The sequence below is a fragment of the Scyliorhinus canicula genome, chromosome 3, assembly GCF_902713615.1.
Source record: "Scyliorhinus canicula chromosome 3, sScyCan1.1, whole genome shotgun sequence".
Classification (NCBI taxonomy): Eukaryota; Metazoa; Chordata; class Chondrichthyes; order Carcharhiniformes; family Scyliorhinidae; genus Scyliorhinus; species Scyliorhinus canicula.
In genome coordinates this window covers 207,863,313-207,881,832 of record NC_052148.1, presented here as the reverse complement: position 1 = coordinate 207,881,832, position 18,520 = coordinate 207,863,313, and the positions used below count along the sequence as shown (strand labels likewise).

Sequence of the window (18,520 nt, the reverse complement as noted above, 5' to 3'; positions counted from 1 at the left end):
CGAGGGACATTCAGCTTCATAGTTAGGCTTGAATCAGTCAAAACTGATGAAATAATAGGCTAAAGTCTTTTTTATTAGGTTCTGATATAAATCACATTTGGAACAGAATCAATCAATTTCCAAGTGGGTGCATCTCCAGAACAGAATTTTTCACAATTGGACGAAATTGTTTCTGAGATAGCAGTTGTGAGGAAATGTTGCACTGGTGCACTCTGAATGCCCTTCTGGGCTTTGCACTGAGACACTTAGTTGGAAACAGAATAGAGCAAGTTTTGCCCAAATCTAACTTGCAGATGTTTGATGCTAACAGTGCAATAAAAGCAAGAAAAGGGTTCCCTTTCCCAGGATTAATATCTATCCAATGTCATGAGCCCAGGAAACACAGAGAAACAGAAGTAATCAAACAATAAGCACACCAAATGTATTTTTCTAATAAGATTTTTCAAAACTTAATTTGTGTCAATATGAAAGCAAATGGGAAAATGTTAATGCGATTTCTTTGCACAGTAAAGATTAGATTTTTTTGTACGATAAATCATGTCAGAAATAATGGACGGGATTCTCTGACCCCCCCCGCTGGGTCAGAGAATCACCGGGGGCTGTGTGAATCCCGCCCCGCCATTCCGACACCGGCTGTCGTATTGTCCGGCGCCGGTTTTCGGGCGGGGTGGGGTTTATGCGCACTGGTCGCAGCAGCCCCCCCGGGCAATTCTCCGGGCTCCGATGGGCCGAGTGGCCGTCATTTACTGGCCAGTTTCGCCGGTGTAAAATGGACATGGTTCATCACGACGAGACCTGGCTTGTCGGCCGTCTAGCGGGGTCCTCCAGGGGGGGGGGGGGGGGGGGGGGGAACACACTGGCCTGGCCCGCGATTGGGGCCCACTGATCTGCGGGCGGGCCTGTGCTGTGGGGGCACTCTTTCCCTCCGCACAGGCCTCTGTCGGGCTGCGCCATGGCCGGCGTGGAGAAGAACCCTCCCTGCGCATGCGCAGGAAACACGCTGTGCGGAACCATGCCAGCGGTCCTGCGCATGCACCAACGCGCGCCGGCCTTTCGGCACCGGTTGGCGTGGCGCCAACCCCTCCGGCGCCAGCCTAGCCCCGGAGGTGCGGAGGATTGTGCAACTTCCGGGTGGCCCAACGCTGGAGTGGTTCGCGCCGCTCTTGGCGGCAGTGTCGGGCCATCCGGCCAGTTCTGGGAGAATCCCGCCCAATGTGTTGCAGTGTCATAAATATGTACTTTACATGCAGGAGGGTTATTAATGTCAGATCATGTGGGCCAATTGGATTACAAGGCTGGAAAGAAATTGAAATCCACAAATTTCACAGTGAATTTTATACAACAGACTTTTCCACAATTGGAGAATCATATTTGATCCTTTTTTACTCCAGCTAAGAAGGCAGATTACAAATTAAATAATAATAATCTTTAGTGTCACAAGTTGGCTTACATTAACACTGCAATGAAGTTACTGTGAAAAGCCCCCAGTCGCCACATTTGTTCGGGTACATGGAGGGAGAATTCAGAATGTCCAATTCACGTAACAGCAGGTCTTTCAGGACTTGTGGGAAGAAACCGGAGCACCCGGAGGAAACACACGCAGACACAGGGAGAACGCGCAGACTCCGCACAGACAGTGGCCCAAGCCGGGACTCGAACCTGGACTCTGGTGCTGTGAAGCAACAGTGTTAACCGCTGTGCTACCGTGCCACCCATAATGGAAGAAGTGCAGCTCACTGCCTGCGAATTACATCAGTTCAAAGATATTTGTGTTTCCATTCGGAGTCTTCTTGATGAACAATCCAGAAACCTTCTGTATAAAAGAACAGCTATGTCATGAGCAATGTTTTCCCCTGGTCCCCTGAAGCTAACTGTTGCTAGCAATCCGCTCCAAAGGCATCCACACCCTCCTCATACCTTTCCTCAGATGGCCTTTCTTTAATTCTGAGCCGAGAGTGCCAAGAGGCTAGTCATCTGTGGATGGCCTCACAACTGAGCCACAATCCTGTTGTTGCCTGACACCCCAGGAATAGGCGTGCCTTGGCATGACTCTTCCTCTCCCTCACCCAGGAATGCCAAGGCAAATTGTTAACACTCAGCTAAAATCAACCAACTTAAGTGAGATAAGAAGTTGAAGCTTCCAGTCACTACGCCTTGGTGCTGGATCAGGGTATACCTTTATCCATTAAGCCATAAGGGAAACCCAATCAGATATGCTTAATGGGACAAGCGGTATAGAATACAGTAAACAAAAGCTGCAGTCACATAATTTAATTTAATTGGGACTTCGGAACTCGTGAGTGATCAGGTCTGCCTGACTCATAACAGCAACACTAAAACTAATTTTATCCCACAGTACTTTATGCTCTTTTGTTCTTACATTGTTTCTTGTTGCTAGGGTGACACATTAAACACAAAATATCAGGTGGATCTTGGCGATGGTTTTAAGGCTATTTATGTAAACCTTACACTGATGGACGAACCAATTCAACACAGATATGAGAAACCAGGAATCTACCGTGTCTCTGTGACAGCGGAAAACATTGCAGGGTCTGACGAAGCCATGGTTTACATTCAGGTGAACTGTAAGTTGCTGCAGCTCAGAAGTATCTGAATCCAATGAAATGTTTGTTGACAGTATTCCACAAGGGAGGTTTGGAGATGGATTTCTGAATGAAATGAAATGAAATGAAAATCGCTTATTGTCACAAGTAGGCTTCAAATGAAGTTACTGTGAAAAGCCCCTGGTCGCCACATTCCACCACCTGTTCGGGGAGGCTGGTACGCGAATTGAACCCGCGCTGCTGGCCTTAGTCTGCTTTACAAGCCAGCTATTTAGCCCACTGTGCTAAACCAGCCCCTGGATGAACCGTGGCAGTTTCCCCACATATTAACGTGTTTGTTTGTTGCAGAATAGTTTTGTGGAGGCTTGACCTTAAAGTGAAAGAAAATAACTCGTCAATTTGCAGTCTTCCATTTTCTGGAGTTGAAACCTTCATATTCAGCAGGGAGGTGTTTGCTTCTCTGTACGTGCATGCCCATGTCCATGCTTTGTGTAAAAGAAAAATTGGCAACCTGCCATAAAATCTTCAGAGGAAACTAAAAAGACAAAATCCCAATTGAGTGGATTTGGCTGTAGTATAACAGGGACAGATGATGATGGGGCTATTTTCCCTGGTTTGATTTCATTGTGTTTGTTATTTTAACCTTATTCGTGCTGCTCCAGAGAGCAGTTGCCTCACAGCTTATAATGGAGCATTGGAAAACAGAAAAGAGATCATCTGGAGCCAGAGTTATCATCAGATAGATGTGGCCATTGAGAATTTACATTGTTGTGGATGCACTTACATAATGGGATAGAATTTCCACAGGGGTTCCCCAAAACACTGCCAAAGAAAGAGAGAAGTCTTGATACGCAGAGGGCATATGATTGGTTAACGTTGGAAATGGAAAATTAGCTTTGGTTAAGGCACACTGGTGCAAAGAATGCATGAGATTTTATGTCAAGGTTACATAATGTGCAACATGGGAAAGTGTTACACTTCCCAAATGCATCGAGAATTTTCAGAACGTCTTTTTTAGTATTTATGCAACTGAAAAAGATGCTATTGGAAAGTTGCAAAAGTAACGCAGAACCCAAACTTTTAAGTGTAATTAACTGAAGTATTGGATGAATGCATTTTAAGGCAAAGTCTTGTAGCGACTGATTAATTGGGCAGCATTGTGTACAGATGTTTTACTAATACAATTGCCCTTGGGCCTCCTCAGCACCTCTCCAGGTTGTGCATCTGGAGGCACTGCCAGTCATTCGCAGGGATCAGCAAGTGAATCTGACAGCATTAGTGCAGCCCAGCAACTCCAACCTCACAGTCTTTCAGTGGTGGCTGGGAGACAGCCTTGAGGTGGGTGTCATCTTATACATATCCAGATGATAAAATTATGAAGTACTGTTTAAAACAAGAGGAGATGACATATTCCATGTTTTTGAACCATTTTTTGCAGCCTCGTCTTACCCTGGGAAACAGTCTCATAACCAGCTTTAGTGAGAACGGTCCGGTTAAAGTCACAGTCCAGGCCTCTTGTGGTAGTTCCATGGTTCAGGATTCAAAGGTGGTGAGGATATTTGGTAAGAAATCTGAAGTATTTCTTTGAAGTGTGGGGCTGTAACTTCATCTAGACAATTGTAGGGGAGGCGGTGGCATTGTGGTATTGTCAGTGGACGAGTAATCCAGGGTAATGCTCTGGGATTCAGGTTTCAAATCCCACCATGGCAGATGATGCAATTTGAATGCAATAACAATCTGGTCCTAATGATGACTGTGAAACCATTGTCTATTCTCATAAAAACCCATCTGATTCACGTATGTCCTTTAGGGGAGGAAATCGGTTATCCTTACCTGATCTGGTCCACATGTGGCTCCAGACATACATCAATGTGGTTTCGTGGATTAGGAATCAGTCAGTATGTAAAGCAGGTTCCTGGTTGGGTTCCCACCATCAACAGATTTCCTGTCAGCGCAAGAGTGGAAAATCCAAGCATAAGAATAAGGAGCCAGGGATCTTAAAAGGGCAGAAGCACCAGAATAACAACAGCTGTCCCACTGAATGTCTCATTTCATTCAGGGACCTTCAGGGACCTAAGTGTCTGACACTACATGAAAGAAGAAGAGGATGATATAAGGTTTTCTTCTCCATGAGGAAATTTCAAGGCTTTTACTGCTGCTTTCTAGGGTCCACCACTATCTTGTATGTAGCAGCCCCAAAAACTGCATATCAATGAAGTGGACAGAATGCAAATACTCCTGGCACCTGGCCCATTCATCCTCTCTGCCATAGCATGTGTTAGAGGTGGGGATGGAGAGCCAGCAGTGGTCCTGCTCGAGGACGTCCAGTTGGGCTGGTGACGTGTGGTAAGCCTCATCTACCAAAATTACTTCCACTCTCTGCCATCGTCCTGCCTAATTTCAGATGCAATTGCAGGGGAAATTTGCTCCCAGCTGCTGTTTGCTCTAAACAACACTTATTTCAAAATTTGCCAGTCATTTTGGGCCTCTGGAAGAATTAATAGTTGTGGAAGCTGATTACAACTGTTTCCAAAACGTTTTTCACCTTAGTTCATAAATTCACTGAACCCGAGATCCCGATGGGACACTGCACTGAAGCCAATGTTGGTTTGGGAATCGGCATTGCAGTGCTGGAGCCCTGACCCAACATGCATCCCCTCAGAGCATGGAACCCGTGGATCAGTAAATATGTTCCGCATTGTCAGTAGGAAAACTGTCCTATGAGTCATGCAGATAATCTTGAATAAAATATTATATAACGGTATAATATTAGAATTCTGAAGTTGTGTCCCAGGAAAACTATTTAAAGGGACTACTTCACAGCTAGTTTCTAGATTACAAAGGAGGCATAAGCTGAATAAACCAACGCACATTCTCATTGTTAATGGGTGGAAGCTATGGGGAGTGCAGTCCCAAATTCCTTTTGTACAGGTGAGTGAGAAAGACCTTTTACTTGGAGCATGTGCTAGGAAAATTGGCCCCTAAGTGATGCAAATTGTTGAAATGAATAATTGCATTAATTGAGCATCATGTCATCATAGCAGAATGGCCGTTGGTTCTTCACCAAACACAAAATTTACCAAAATCATTTTCAAGTAGAGAATAGTTTTAATAAATGTGGCATCAACCTTGACTATAGTTCTAGTACAAATGCATTGATGTTTCAGATCAGTTGGAAGTCCTACCTCTTGAATTTTCTCAGAACATCGACAGTTACAATCCTAATGTACCGGAATGGAGGGAAGATATTGGACAAGTTATATCGCGGATTTTAGCAGAGGTATTTGCTACTGAATCACTTACCGCCACCAGAAATCACACGCTTGGTGGATGTGATTGGTGGATGTGTTGCCATGGAGAATGCACCAGTTAATGGTTACTGAGAGTTAATTGCCAATCATTGTTTGAAAATTTAAACCAGACAGCTTTCATGATTGTGTGATAAAGATTGCAGATTGGCATGTTGAAAATATAGTTCACAATCAGGAAATGAAAATTTCCGTTGAAATGGTTCAACACCTGCCTAGTTATTTTGCATGGTTTGAGTCTATCTTCAATTACCATTATCCAAGTCAGTGCAAGTGCCTTAAGGACTAGGTAGATGGATTTTTCTGTCTCACGGAGCATTGACTGAGAATATAGCAAGAATAGATCTTCCAGTCTCTGCAGTTAGACAAGGTCACAGATTTAGAGTTTGCAACACAGTAGGACATCTAGCCATTGCACTGGTGATTTGAAAGAGCTATTTACAAAATTCCATTCCTTCGCTCTCTTCCCCCATCTTTTCAACTTTTCCTGTTTAAAGATACATTTTCAATTTGTAGTTGCTCCAGACTTGCATCATTTTCCAACACGTTAATTCAGAATTCCCATATGTGTTTTTGAACAAAGATGGTGGGTGCGATTCTCCGCACCCCACGCCGGGTGGCAGATTCGCGGGAGGGCCGGGCGAATCACGCCACACCGCACTGGCACCCCCTGCGATTCTCCCACCCCCCCCCCCCCCACAAAATGCGTGTCACGTTTTGCGACAGACCGCTCAGAGAATCGCCGCTCGTCGTTTCTCACGGCGACCGGTGATTCTCCGGCCCGGATGGGCGAGCGGCCTGTCGAACCCGACCGGTTCACGCCGGCGCCAACCACACCTGGTCGCTGCTGGCGTGAACAGCGCGCGACCGTTGAGTGTGGGGCCTTTGGGGGGCAAAGGGAGAATCGAGCACCACGGGCGTGCTCAGCCGATGTCTGGCCCGCGATCGGTGCCCACCGATCGTCGGGCCGGCGTCTCTAAAAGATGCACTCTTTTCCCTCCGCCGCCCCGCAAGATCAAGCCGCGATGTCTTGCGGGGCAGCAGAGGGGAAGACGGCAACCGCGCATGCGCCGGTTAGCGCCGGCCAACCTGCACATGCGCGGCTGACGTCACTTCGGCGTTGCCGGCCGAGTCATTCCTGGTGCGCTGCTTTGACACAAACGTCAAGGCCCGGCGCGCAGAATGCACGCGCCGCCGCTCCTAGTGGAGACTAGGGGGCGAGGAGTGGCCTCCGACGCTGGAGTGAAACACTCCGGGTTTCACTCTGGCGTAGTCTATTTGTCTCCCTTTGGTAGAATTGCGCCCAGTGTTTCCTGCAGTCAGGCTTCTTAGATAACATTGCTTAAAAGACATTTTGTAGAAGCTTTATGTCTTGCACTTGTCAGGGCAATCACAAGAATACTAATGTCAGGGGAAACAACTTTATACTGTATGAGAAGAAAATGCTGATTGGTGGGCAGGTGGAGTCTGATTGGTGGATGTGTTGCCATGGAGAATGCACCAGTTAATGGTTACTGAGAGTTAACTGCCAATCATTGTTTGAAAATTTAAACCAGACAGCTTGATCCTGATTTGAGCATTTTCTTGAGGAATAAACCAGCAAATGCTTTCACTGAAATAGGTGCAAGAACAGAACATAGAACATACAGTGCAGAAGGAGGCCATTTGGCCCATCAAGTCTGCACCGACCCACTTAAGCCTTCGCTTCCACCCTATCCCCATAACCCAAGAACTCCTACCCTTTTTGGACACTAAGGGAAATTTAGCATGGCCAATCCACCTCACCTGCACGTCTTTGGACTGTGGGAGGAAACCGGAGCACCCGGAGGAAACCCACGCAGACACCGGGAGAACGTGCAGACTCCGCACAGATAGTGACCCAGCTGGGAATCGAACCTGGGACCCTGGCACTGTGAAGCCACAGTGTTAGTCACTTGTGCTACCGTGCGCAGGGTCCTGTGTATTAACATATGAAGCTTCCAGTACATGCAAATGCAAGCCCAACTGACGGTCTTAATTTGGTTGACATTATAAATTCTTAGCACACTGAGGATTATTTAGCAAATGTTGTCCAATCGTGAAATCAGATCTAATGTTGGACACTGTGTTTTGCATTTTGCAGGCATGGGCTGGTTGGGTACGATCTGAAGCTTGTCCATTGTTAACAGCAGAAGGGGCATGCTGTTTGATACAATCCTCCAATCTCCCCTTCACTAGCTTGTTCACACTGGCGTCCTTCTCACTTCCTAATTCATACTGATACCCTTCTCACCATTCTGAATTCACAAAGGGCTACCTATTCATTAGCACTCCTGGCTCCTACACAGAACTGCTATAACCTGATGTGGAGATGCCGGCGTTGGACTGGGGTGAGCACAGTAAGAAGTCTTACAACACCAGGTTAAAGTCCAACAGGTTTGTTTCAAACACGAGCTTTCGGAGCACGGCTCCTTCTTCAGGTGAATGGAAAGGCTTGTTCCAGAAATGTTTATATAGACACAGTCAGAGATGCCCCGGAATGCGAGCACCTGCAGGCAATCAAATCATCAAAGATGCAGAGAGAGAGGTAACTCCAGGTTAAAGAGGTGTGAATTGTCCCAAGCCAGTTCAGTCGGTAGGCCTCTGCAAGTCCAGGCTTGTTGGTGGGGGCCGAATGTAATGCGACATGAATCCCAGATCCCGGTTGAGTCCGCATTCATGCGTGCGGAACTTAGCTATAAGTTTTTGCTCAGCAATTTTGCGTTGTCGCGTCTCCTGAAGGCCTCCTTGTAGAATGCTGACCCGGAGATCAGAGGCTGAATGTCCTTGACTGCTGAAGTGTTCCCCAACTGGAAGGGAACAGTCCTGCCTGTTGATAGTCGCACGATGCCCGTTTATTCGTTGTCGCAGTGTCTGCATGGTCTCGCCAATGACAACCGCGCAACCTCAAACAAACCATTGTTTGCAGCAAATTACCCAGCCTTCAGAACAGCAACCACAACACCACAAAACCCTGCCAGGGTAATCTCTGCAAGACATGCCAGATCATCGACATGGACACCACCATTACACGTGGAAACACCACCCACCAGGTACGCGGCGCATACTCGTGCGACTCGACCAATGTAGTCTACCTCATACGCTGCAGGAAAGGATGTCCCGAAGCGTGGTACATTGGCGAGACCATGCAGACACTGCGACAACGAATAAACGGGCATCGTGCGACTATCAACAGGCAGGACTGTTCCCTTCCAGTTGGGGAACACTTCAGCAGTCAAGGACATTCAGCCTCTGATCTCCGGGTCAGCATTCTACAAGGAGGCCTTCAGGAGACGCGACAACGCAAAATTGCTGAGCAAAAACTTATAGCTAAGTTCCGCACGCATGAATGCGGACTCAACCGGGATCTGGGATTCATGTCGCATTACATTCGGCCCCCACCAACAAGCCTGGACTTGCAGAGGCCTACCGACTGAACTGGCTTGGGACAATTCACACCTCTTTAACCTGGAGTTACCTCTCTCTCTGCATCTTTGATGATTTGATTGCCTGCAGGTGCTCGCATTCCGGGGCATCTCTGACTGTGTCTATATAAACATTTCTGGAACAAGCCTTTCCATTCACCTGAAGAAGGAGCCGTGCTCCGAAAGCTCGTGTTTGAAACAAACCTGTTGGACTTTAACCTGGTGTTGTAAGACTTCTTACTGTGCTATAACCTGGGCTGTGAAGTTCAATTCTATAAGCCGCTGATGCTGGCATAAAGGAAGCCTGAGATTCTCAAGTGCCATGGTTTTTCTGACCATTTGTCACCACTATTTGCTTGGCCTGTGTACAGGGATTGTGCCACGACGCATGCATGCACTGGAATTATGTAAGGTGATCAGATGATAATGCCAAACCGCCTCTAATGCTGATTTGGTTCATGATCTGCAATTTCCAATTATATGGCTCCTAATAACATCTTCTATTAATCATTCCTAGTTAGACATGCATTCAACAAAGGAACACACTCCCCTCCGCAAACCAACCTGACTATGGGTATTTAAAAGGTTAACCATGGAACCTTCAGATTAGGTGCTTTTAACATTTTATGCTGGTGCAGAATTAGTAGAAATACTGTGTTATTTGTTATTGGAGGGGTTTTGCAAATTTGGATTTACAAAGGAGTGGTGCTGGATTTTGCTAACAAGGTCAGAGGAGTTAGAAGGCCTTTCAGGAGTAAACTAGCTTCATTAATGGAAGCTGTAGTTGCAGTCTATCTTGAGCTGCAGCAAGGAAGTGGAGCACAGACAACAGAGAGAGGAACTTGTGTGTAGAGAGAGGAGAAAGAGGCCTATCATTAGAAGACCTTGGGTGGGATTCTCCCGTACCTGGCGGGGACAGAGTGGCATGAACCACTCCAGCATCGGCCCGCCCCAAAGGTGCGGAATCCTCCGCACCTTCAGGGGCTAGACCGGCGCCGGAGTGGTTTGCATCCAGTCGTATAATAGTAGTCATTTCCTGTCCCTTTCAATAACATGCCATTAACATTCAGAAGAATCAGTGTGAGACATTTTCAAAAATTTTGCCCAATGTAACAATCATTATCTTTGCAGACAACAGGCATGCCTGAGGAATTACTTTTAACAGTGGTTCGAGTGGGTCTGCCCACCACAGCAGAGCTGTACTTACTTCCACCACCAGAGAAACCAAAGAGGAAAAGGAGCATAACCACTGACAAGGTACCAAATTTGAACTATTATGGAAAAGTCGGAAATATAAAGACCTAGAATTATATGAAAACAGAGAACTGTGGAATTGGTTACTTCTATGAGTTTTACATATAAGCAAAATAACTGATATTTGCATTGTGTCTTTAACATAACAAATTGTCCCAAAGCATTTCAGGAAGGGTGGGAATGAAGGAACAAATGCTAAGATGAAGAAAAGTTAAAGAGAAATACCGCAGATGCTGGAAACACTCAGTTGGTGAGGCAGCATCTGTGGAGAAAGAAAATAAAAATTGTGATTTTGGGTATAACTCTATTGGAGTTAAAGAGAAGTTTGGGAGAAATGATTGTGATCATGGTCTAAGAGAGCAGGTTTTGTGATGGCTTTTAAAAGGGGGGCGAAATGCAACATGATAGCAAGGGTTTGAGAAGAAAATTCCAGAGTGCAAAGCTAAGACAGCTGAAGAGAGATCTTGGGGTTCATGTCCACATATCTCTGAAGGTTGCCACTCAAGTGGATAGAGCCGTGAAGAAGGCCTATAGTGTGTTAGCGTTAATTAACAGGGGCTTGAGTTTAAGAGCCGTGGGGTTATGCTGCAACTGTACATGACCCTGGTGAGACCACATTTGGAGTATTGTGTGCAGTTCTGGTCACCTCATTATGGGAATGATGTGGAAGCATTGGACAGGGTGCAAAGGAGGTTTACCAGGATGCTGCCTGGTTTGGAGGGTAGGTCTTATGAGGAAAGGTTGAGGGAGCTAGGGCTTTTCTCTTTGGAGCGGAGGAGGATGAGAGGCAACTCAATAGAGGTTTATAAGATGATGAGGGGGATAGATAGAGTGGACGTTCAGAAACTATTTCCTCAGGTGGATGTAGCTGTTACAAGGGGGCATAACTATAAGGTTCAGGGTGGGAGATATAGGAGGGATGTCCGAGGTAGGTTCATTACTCAGAGAGTGGTTAGGGTGTGGAATGGACTGCCTGCTGTGATAGTGTAGTCGGACACTTTAGGAACTTTCAAGCAGTTATTGGATAGGCACATGGAGCACACCAGAATGACAGGGAGTGGGATAGCTTGATCATGGTTTCGGGCAAGGCTGGTCACAACATCGAGGGCCGAAGGGCCTGTTCTGTGCTGTACTGTTCTATGTTCTATCTATAATGGAGCAGAGGAAGATGAAACAAACAGCACTGCAATGTTCAAAACGGGCGAGGCTGCATCATGGGAATTTCAGAGGCTGGAGAACGTTACATGGTTAGGAATGGGGAGTTGTGGAGAGACAGTGTAGACATTGTCCACATGTAGCAGATTGTATTTCCTGGTGATGTTCATGTTGATGTTCAGGTTTATGCGCATCTTGACTCAGGTTGTATTTATTTTTGTAGTAGGAGCTGTCTGTCCTGCTATGCAAATTTAAATTTCAGGTAATTATCTTAACCCTATTGTTGACATACACTGGAATTTCCTTAGTCCAGATTTCACATCATTCACATTATCTAGTGATACTGACTTTTGATAATTATTAATAAATGGAATTGCTTATCAATTACTTCTAATTTATATGCTAAATATGGGAACCATTGCCATTCTATCAACTGAAATTGCCATCGTTTACAGAGTTCAAACATAGAAAATCTATACATAATTATGGTTCTAGCTATAGGAAAATACAGAGAGGTGATTTTATTCAAGTCCAGAATGGCACTAGTTTATAGCACTGGCTTGCAGTAGCATAGTGGTTATATTACTAGACGAGAAAATGTGAGTCCAAATCTCACAATGGCAGTAGTTTGGTTGCACCATTACTGACTGAGCTGGCTGAATCCTGAGCTTGCAAAGGGATTAACCTACTTCACCCCATCCTTACCAATCTACCTGTCAGAGATACATCTGTCCATGACAGTATTGGTAGGAGTGATCGCCACAAAGTGCTGGAGATGAATTTCCATCTTCACACTGAGGATGCCCTCCATTGTGTTTGTGTCACCACTGCCATGTTAAATAGGACAGATTTTAAACGAATATTCAAGCTCAAAACAGAAAATCAATGAGATGTGGTAGCTATGAGCAGCAGAACTGTATTTCAACAAATTTTGTAACCTCATGGCCCAGCATATCAGTCATCAAGCAAGATGACCAAACTGGCTGAATGAAGAGTGTAGTAGGGCATGCCAGGAGCAGCAGCAGGCATGACTAAAAATGAGGGCCGGGATTCTCCCGCAATCAGCGGAGCGGGCCGTACTGGCTCCAAAGAGTGGTGTGAACCACTCCGGCGTCAGGCCGCCCGGAAGGTGCGGGATCCTCCGCACTTCCGGGGGCTATGCTGGCGCTGGAGTGGTTGGCGCTGTGCCAACCGGCGCCAAAGGGCCTACGCTGGCCGGCTTGAGTTGGCGCATGCGCAGGAGCGCCAGCGTGTTCTGGCGCATGCGCAGAACAGTGGGTGTGTTACCTGCGCATGCGCAGGGGGTTTCTTCTCCGCGCCGGTCATCGCGGAGCCTTACACAGGCCGGCGCGGAGAGAAAGAGTGCCCCCACAGCACAGGCCCGCCCGCAGATCGGTGGGCTCCGATGGCAGGCCAGGCCACTGTGGGGGCACTCCCCGGGGCTGGATCCCCCCGTTGCCCCCCCACCCCCGAAGACTCTGTAGGTCACCCCAAGCCAGGTCCCGCCGGTATGGACCTTGTCCTTTTCACGCCGGCGGGACAGGCCGAAAACGGGTGGCCGCTCGGCCCATCGGGGCCCGGAGAATCGCCGGCGGGACCACTGCCAGCTGCCCCTGACCGACGTGAGGCGATCCCCGCCCCCGCCCAAAAACCGGCGCCGGAGAATTCGGCAGCCGGCGTCGGAGCGGTGGGGCACGATTCACGCCGCCCGTCGGCGATTCTCCGACCCGGTGTGGGGTTGGAGAATCCCACCCGAGGGTCAACCTGGCGAAGCTACGACACAGGATTACTTGCTAAACAGCAGAAGCAGTGCAGGGCATGAGTGTCCTTTTCAAAGTCTCACTAATGCTCGGACTTGTACTATTGACATAACAGGAATGAATAACTCAATACCAAATAATGTGCGAAAACAATTTTTTTAATTAAACAATTAGTAATGATGTAGAGAAGGGGGAGAAAGATAACTTTATTAAAAGGAATGAAAAAATCTTTGTATATAAATATACGTTAAAAGAAAGGGAAAAAGACAACTTTATTGTCGCACAAATGGTAACCTCAAATTAGTCTGTTCAAAACAGTTCCCTAAAATGGTGCGGTTCCCTTTGGTACATTCATGAAGTTGTTGAATAACCTTGCACATTAGGGGCAGCAGGGTAGCATGGTGGTTAGCATAAATGCTTCACAGCTCCAGGGTCCCAGGTTCGATTCCCAGCTGGGTCACTGTCTGTGTGGAGTCTGCACGTCCTCCCCCTGTGTGCGTGGGTTTCCTCCGGTTGCTCCGGTTTCCTCCCACAGTCCAAAGATGTGCGGGTTAGGTGGATTGGCCATGCTAAATTGCCCGTAGTGTCCTAATAAAAAAAGTAAGGTTAAGGGGGGGGTTGTTGGGTTACGGGTATAGGGTGGATACGTGGGTTGAGTAGGGTGATCATGGCTCGGCACAACATTGAGGGCCGAAGGGCCTGTTCTGTGCTGTACTGTTCTATGTTCTATGTTGATGTCCCCCGTCTGCCATCAGTTAAGTTATGCTTTCCATCGATCAAACGCCATCTTCTGATTCCACAGCATAGCTAATCACTCCATGTGTAAGTTTATGTATTGTCCCAGCTTGTCATTGATTGCAATAAGAACTGGCTCATGTTAAACAGTAGGAAACAACTTTTATTTTCGCAAATCTAGCAAAAACACCCAGCTTAGACAAAATAACAGCTCTGAACAACTTTATTGTCGCACAAATTAGGTAACCTCAAATTAGTCTGTCCAAAACAGTTCCCTACTTTGACCAGTATGAAAAACAGAGCAAAGGAGGGTGGAGAACAAAGAACAATACAGCACAGGAACAGGCCCTTCGGTCCTCCAAGCTGCGCCAATCACCTGTCCTATTTAGACCAACCATCTGTATCTTTCTATACCCCGTCTGTTCACATGCCTATCCAGATAAGTCATAATGGTTGCTAACGTATCTGCCTCACCCACCTCACTTGGCAGTGCATTCCACCACCACCCTCTGTGTAAAAAAAACTTCCCCCGCACATCGTCAGAAGGGGGGCGGAAGGGTGTGGAGGTGGACAGTTGACAATATAAAGACACGTTACATAATTGAGTAATTACTTGACTTAATCAAAGCACAATCATACTTACTTTGTACACCTTGATTTAAAACAAACTTTAAAAAATTTAATACAAACATAATATAGATGATCTTAAAATCAAGAGCAAAACAGAAATAATATGCAAAAAGTATAAAATTGCAAAAATTAATGATTTCTAGCACTCAGGCCAACAAGGGCCGGAGAGATAGTTACAGATAGAGCCAAGCAAATCTGCAATCAATCAGCTCAATGCTTTGCAGTCTTGCACATACAGGCATGAATGGTGGTGGATAATTAAATAACTAATGGGAGCAAGAGGCTCCATGAACATCCCCATCCTCGATGAAAGCAGAACCCGTTATTTGACTGCAAATCCATCTCTGCCTTCCCTTGACATTCTCACCATCACAGTTGCCAGTCTTCAGTCATTCCACTTCACTCCCATTAAACATTCAGTCCACCTAAAACTATACCCCAGCCAATTCAATGCAACTATGGATCCACATTACAGGTTTTGTCTCCTTAAATTCCTCTGCATTTCAACTTCATTCCCTCCTGACCCTCCTTATAATCCACCTCTTTTAGCAGGGTTTTATTTACTCCCTCTTTATGTGTCCTTCTTTGGCTCGATGTTTATTTTTTTGATGGATTACAATTCTGCATTCAAGGCGCTATACAAATGTGAGTTGTAGTTTGTTGCCAAGTGGTTTGGGGCGAAGTTAGGATAAGTTGTTTAGCCATAATGTAGATGCCTGCAGTATCTTTTATGTTATGGGGATTTGGAAGAGTAGAGGGCAGCCTGGAGGAATAGTTTGGAAATTAGAATTCCAACCAGAAAAATATCAAGATGAAATTAAATGAAATTGCTTATTGTCACGAGTAGACTTGAATGAAGTTACTGTGAAAAGCCCCTAGTCGCCACATTCCGGCGCCTGTTCGGGGAAGCTGTTACGGGAATTGAACCGTGCTACTAGCCTGCTTGGTCTGCTTTCAAAGCCAGTGATTTAGCCCAGTGAGCTAAACAGTCCCTCAAGTTATATCTGAAGCAGTATCTAATGTGGAGCCAGAATTCTTTAAGGAGGCCATCAGTTCATGTGGAAAAGCAAAATATGGCAGATGTAGGAAATCTGAAATAAAAAACTGAAAACATATTAAATTATATTTCAGTGAAAGAAATTCCATCTACCCTTCTTATCCTCTCTGCAATTTATTTGCAACTCGAACTGCCCGTCGCCTCTCACTGATCCTAACTATTATGTTTTCACGGTACTGGAAAATGTTCTTAAATTGGCGACCAGTAGCTTTGCATGTAATATGGGTGGCATGGTGGCGCAGTGGTTAGCACTGCTGCCTCACGACGCTGAGGACCCAGGTTTAATCACGGCCCCGGGTCACTGTCCATGTGAGTTTGCATATTCTCCCCGTGTTTGCGTGGGTCTCACCCCCACAACCCAAAGATGTGCAGCGTAGGTGGATTGGCCACGCTAAATTGCCCCTTAATTGAGAAAAAAAGAATTGGGTACTCTAAATTTTAAAACTTTGCATGCAATCAACAAGGTGTTGCAGCACCGGAATTAGATAGCCTGAAGTGTTGTGTCAGAGAATTATCTATAAGCATTTTGGTAAACTGAGGATGGTTAGTGATGGGAGCGGTAGGTTTGGGTAAGAAAAAGTAAGGCATTTCATTTACTCTAATGTAATATGAGGGTTGTGGAAAATTTCTACTCGGTCTTCAATGAGCTGCAAATTGAGCGGTGTCACTTATCCTTTGTGTGTCTGTGGTAATTACCACCAAATTAGCTCAATAATGTAAGTGGAGATCACAATGAATTCTTGCTATTGTTAAGAAAGGAGGTGATTGACAAGGCCGTTGAAACTTGAGCTCTGCAGTAATTTATTCAACACGATATACTGATAGATTGTTTTTGTGCTTTTTTTCCCCTCAGGGAATTGAATCCTTAATAGAAGCTCTGACAGAAAATCAAGTAAAGATCTCTCTGAAACCAGGGGTGGAAGTGACTGTTACACTGGCTGATTATAGAGCGGGTAAAGCCATAATATAATCCAGAATAAAATAGAACTATGTAGTATCAAAAACAAGCTCTGTTAAAATGTTCACATTCAATTTACACATCATTGAAGATGCCTATGTGGATGTTTATTCCTGTTGTCTGAAAAACATCAGAGATGTTGGGATCAGAAATCCATAAGTCTTGTCATCATAACTGGTAGTTCTAGTCTGCTGATCCAATCAGACCTTCCAGAGTCAGGGAGAGACTTCATTATTAATACTTTAATTGTGGGTGCCTGCGCCACAGAAAGCGCACCTACGGCACTCATAGATATCATAGAATTTACAGTGCAGAAGGAGGCCATTCGGCCCATCAAGTCTGCACCGGCTCTTGGAAAGAGCACCCTACCCAAGGTGAACACCTCCACCCTATCCCCATAACCCAGTAACCCCACCCAACACTAAGGGCAATTTATCATGGCCAATCCGCCTAACCTGCACATCTTTGGACTGTGGGAGGAAACCGGAGCACCCGGAGGAAACCCACGCACACACGGGGAGGATGTGCAGATTCGGCACAGACAGTGACCCAAGCCGGAATCGAACCTGGGACCCTGGAGCTGTGAAGCAATTGTGCTATCCACAATGCTACCGTGCTGCCCCTGACACAGCAGGTGTCTCGGCAAAAGCGGTGCAGAAAATCCACATTGCGAGGGCAGCACTGAAGCTGGCCAAAAGGTTTCTCTCTGAGGCCCACTTTGCAAAGGACCTGAATATATATATATTTTTTTTAAATCTGGAACCCCTCCCCCCATCAGCTGATATGCTTCAGTCATCTGTACGTATCAGCCGCCAGACTGAGACAATTCTTGACCTAGGAACCCCTTCCCTAGCCATACCCACAGTCAAATAAGGAGCTACTTTGAGATGGACTTATGTTCTTCCCTCAAAGAAACTCTCCCTCTGGGAACTTGGCAATGAGGTTAGGATCCATGGCATCCAGGACTAATTTTTTGGACTTTAAGCCACACTCCTGATATCCTGCCACAAGGAGTGCTGTATTCAGCTCAGAAATTCCGTGCCACTGTCATCCCAGTGATTTTGTGGATTGAATTAGATGTAGCAAGTGGAAATAAAAATGACTATGCAAGGAATAACCAATTTCCATTTGTATCCTGCTTAATTTAAACCCATTTGTGAAAAGCCAACTTAATTTGTTTTTGCCTGTGAAAAATGTTATATGGAAATGTAGACAGAACTTTTTATTAAGTCTTATAAGTAGAGATAAAACAATAATTGTTTCAGGGAAGAGGCATACTTGAGTGAAAAATCTGAGTGGAACTTTGATATCGGATTATTAAATTCTCTGTGCTAACAATCTGTGTCACATCAACGTTTTCTTCTTCAGTTTCCCAGAAGAGCATTGGAGGGAAAGGTGTGCTGATAGTTGTGGTTATGTTTGTGATCTGCCTGCTCGTCGTTGGAGTTTTCATCTTGCATAAGTTCAAGAGGTAAGCATTTTGCGATGAGGATCTGAGAGCAAAGCTTGACTCAGAATTTAGAACCTTAATTCAGTCAAAATAAGGGCCCAAGTTGCTAGAAGCAGTAAAGTGGACTCATAATCAGGAGCCCCAGATCTTTGCTGGATGGGGTTGCAGTTTTTCTGTTGCGATCAGAACAGAGGACAATGGAAGAT

At 45.8% G+C, this 18,520-nt stretch overlaps 1 protein-coding gene across 8 annotated transcripts in view; it reads left to right on the top strand.

Annotated features, from left to right (window-relative positions):
* sorcs2 (sortilin-related VPS10 domain containing receptor 2) overlaps window positions 1-18,520 on the top strand; it is an 840,628-nt gene that overhangs the window by 782,111 nt on the left and 39,997 nt on the right. For all 8 annotated transcript variants that reach the window (XM_038792097.1, XM_038792096.1, XM_038792100.1 and 5 more), the window contains 7 exons: window positions 2,399-2,585; window positions 3,769-3,902; window positions 4,003-4,126; window positions 5,732-5,844; window positions 10,447-10,572; window positions 16,760-16,859; window positions 18,233-18,335. In XM_038792097.1, the coding sequence (XP_038648025.1) occupies window positions 2,399-2,585; window positions 3,769-3,902; window positions 4,003-4,126; window positions 5,732-5,844; window positions 10,447-10,572; window positions 16,760-16,859; window positions 18,233-18,335 (887 nt within the window). The remainder of the gene's footprint in view (window positions 1-2,398; window positions 2,586-3,768; window positions 3,903-4,002; window positions 4,127-5,731; window positions 5,845-10,446; window positions 10,573-16,759; window positions 16,860-18,232; window positions 18,336-18,520) is intronic.